We start from the raw sequence: 3,379 nt of genomic DNA, 5'->3' as shown, positions 1-3,379 counted from the left end.
TTTGAGCAATTGTCTCATCTGTTCTACGGGTGGTCTAAGTGGGCCTTCCATGGACCAGAAGCTGAGAATAGTCATAATAAAAGATTTTCGTCATTGTTAAAATATAGACCAACTTTTTGTTGCATTATTGTTCCTTAGTGTATTTTTTAAAGCAGGATTTATTGGTCATGACTACTGAAACTTAATGAACCCAACAGTTAATCATTGAGGATTTGACTGAATAATTTTTCGATCTCCTTAAGTAGCCTTTTCTACTAACGCCATTTTCCACAAACTGCCTTTGTGTATGTCTGAGATACTAAAGCTGGCTATCAGTAGCTTTCAGCCATTTACATTCCCTTCAAGATTGCAGTCACCGATATTTAGAACTCAAAGATCATCCCATCCCGGGTTCCCAGCCTGGGTATCCTGATGGAATCACCTGAGGACTGGGTCGCATCTGTAGAGATTCTGATTTAATTGGTGTGGGCTGTGACCTGGGCATTGGGATTTTTTTAAAGCTCACCAGATCAGTCTAATATGCAGCAAAGCTTGAGAACCACTGACCTATTTCGACCCCCTCAATGCAAACATGAAACAACTAAAGCCAAAAGAGCTTTTGACAACAGATTGGACACGAGATTCTGAGTGGCTCTTTGTAACAGACAAGGCCTGACACTTTATGAAGCCTAGGCACATTCCAGAAACCATTACTTAGTCCATTTTTGCATTTTCTGAATACACAGGTCACCCAGGGCTCTACCTGTGCTGTGTTTGGCCTCGGAGGTGTTGGCCTGTCTGTCGTCATGGGCTGTAAAGCAGCTGGAGCGGCCAGGATCATCGCTGTAGACATCAACAAGGGTAAATTTGCAAAGGCCAAAGAGTTGGGCGCCACTGAATGCATCAACCCTCAAGACTACGGGAAACCCATTCATGAGGTGATCATGGAAATGACCGATGGAGGTGTCGATTTTTCCTTTGAGGTCATTGGTCGGCTTGAAACGCTGGTACGTACAATGACGTGTGGAATTTCTGCTTCTGCAATCTGGAGTATGCTTTTAATTAGCGGAATATAAATATTGTGTATAAGGAATATTTTTTAAATGATGAATGGTAATTTTCCATCTCCTGTTTGTTACCTGGCTTGTTTAATTTATTCTTGAGAAATCTTTCCTTCTATCAGCTAAGCAAGCCTGCCTCAAGTAATATTTCCATTTTAGAAAAGAAAAGGGTTTGTTTTTTAATGGAACCATTACAGATTTATTTTATTAATTTTTAGTAGAAAAGTTCAAACTCAAGTAAATATAGCTAATATAAATTCTGTTCTCAAATTGGTGTTATTTTTTCTCCACATTCTTAACAAAAATGGCTTAACAATTCTTAACATGCTTTAATGGATTCTAATGTTTTTACATATCATAATTTTCCTAAAAGGAATGAGCAATTTTAGGTCAGGAATTATTTCATTAACTGAAAATGTGCCATAAGGAAAGTCACTGCTTTAATGCACCCTATATTTTGCCACAGGGAGAGCACAGTGCCTGCACATATCTTGTATCCAAGATCGATATGTTGGACTGAATACTTTAAAAAGTCAACAATTTACCAGCCCCCAAATAAGAGAGATACATACTTATCTCATTGCACTCTTTATGGATTACATGAAATAATGCGTGGAAGATACTTAGCACACAGCCACCTGTCATACAGTAAGCTCTCAATAAATGTCAGCCAGCATTATTATTGATATTGATACTATTTCGAATCTTGTGGTGCTTATGTCATCTTTGAAATGTACATCTTATTACTTTCAAATAAGTACAAATATCATCAGCTGAAATGGAAAACACATCTCCAGCTGTATTTTACCGACACCGAATTCTCTAGAATCCTACTGAATAAGTCCACAGAGACCAACAAACCCCCTTTGTTGAGGTTCTCCAGGAAGTCCTAGCAGTGTGAAGGGGAGCAGCACCGTGAAAGTAAAACCCTTTGCAGCCTTGACCTGGGACAATATGCTGTACAAGCATGAAGTTTCACGAGAATCCAGTTTTCTCCAAGGCTGTAGTTTTCCTCCTTATGCTCTTTTTCTATTATTTTCCCCCATTTTCTCGTGCGGAACTGAATTGTTACCTTATATCAAGATACCAAATGCTGGATAGCCACATGTTCTGAGGATGTCTGGTCTTCTAAGTGTCATAATCCAAAATCAAAGGACTAATCATTATTTGCCTTGGGGGATCCTGTAAGGTTATCTTACTACAGAACGTGTTCAAAAGGATGACTAGAGGGGGAAGACTTTCTGGACTGTCTTTTCAGGATCCAGAATAATAAGTGTAGTTTAAAATGAAAACAATATGCATTTGAGGGAGGTAAAAAACAATGTTTAAAACATGCCCATTTTAGAAATGGACGTAGAACAGAAATCCATCAAAAAGGCAAACCATCAAGTGGAAAAGAGACAAATTTTGATGATTTAATCATACCTTGTTCACCATCAAACCATCTGCTTCAATGTCCCAGGTTCAAATCATCTATTTAATAAATCAATGAAAAATGAATTAACCAGCTCAAAGATGGCCTGAGAATCATGTAATGATGAAAGAGTACCCTTACTTAAGGAACCAGAATTTCCATACGTTTGTAATGATCTTTGCCTTCTTATTACTTTATACGAAAGTGTTAACTATACACAAATGCTTTCATCCATTCTTTCATTCAAAAAACATTTTCTGGGCATTTCCTAAATCCACAGCACTAATCTAGGCACAAAAAGGAATGAAGAACAAGAAGACATAATTCCTTCCCTCCCCACACTCACAATCTAGCTATATCAATATGACATCATGCTGTGCATTATCAGTAGAGACTATCAGAGAGTTTACGTAAAGGATGCTAAGTGTTGATTTTATTCCAGATGGCTGCCCTTTTATGTTGTCATGTGGCCTGTGGCACAAGCGTCATTGTAGGGATACCTCCTGGTACTAACACCCTCTCGATGAACCCTTTAATGCTATTGACTGGACGCACCTGGAAAGGAGGTGTTTTTGGAGGTATGTACTTAACGCTTAAAGGCCAAGCTGTCATTAACCTCAGAATCCCTCCCCTTTTACAAGTGACAAGGCCAGGTTTTAGAAAGCAATGTGGTCAAAACTTAATCAAAACTCCTATTGCATCTGTAGGCTCCAAATCAACTAGATGTGGAATGAAGGAAGACAGAAGATCCCCAGACAGAATTTTCTAGTGTCCCCATAAACTAACTAGGACCCCTTTTTATACTTCTGATGGCATAAGGCACCAAAATTTCTAATAGGACACAGAAAGTCCGTGGGACACATTAATCTATAATTCATGTCTACACTCATTGCCCAAATTTAGACACCTGCTAAATTTGCTTCTT

At 38.6% G+C, this 3,379-nt stretch overlaps 1 protein-coding gene across 1 annotated transcript in view; it reads left to right on the top strand.

The window, feature by feature from the left end:
- Nucleotides 1-3,379, top strand: part of ADH1C (alcohol dehydrogenase 1C (class I), gamma polypeptide) — a 149,924-nt gene that overhangs the window by 84,299 nt on the left and 62,246 nt on the right. Inside the window, exon 7 of the mRNA XM_012641071.1 lies at nucleotides 2,897-3,032. Within this exon, the coding sequence (XP_012496525.1) occupies nucleotides 2,897-3,032 (136 nt within the window). The remainder of the gene's footprint in view (nucleotides 1-2,896; nucleotides 3,033-3,379) is intronic.

This window comes from Propithecus coquereli, unplaced genomic scaffold, assembly GCF_000956105.1.
Source record: "Propithecus coquereli isolate 6110/MARCELLA unplaced genomic scaffold, Pcoq_1.0 Scaffold161, whole genome shotgun sequence".
Taxonomy (NCBI): Eukaryota; Metazoa; Chordata; class Mammalia; order Primates; family Indriidae; genus Propithecus; species Propithecus coquereli.
Note: the sequence above shows the minus strand (reverse complement) of the source record. Positions and strands in the feature narration are given on the sequence as shown.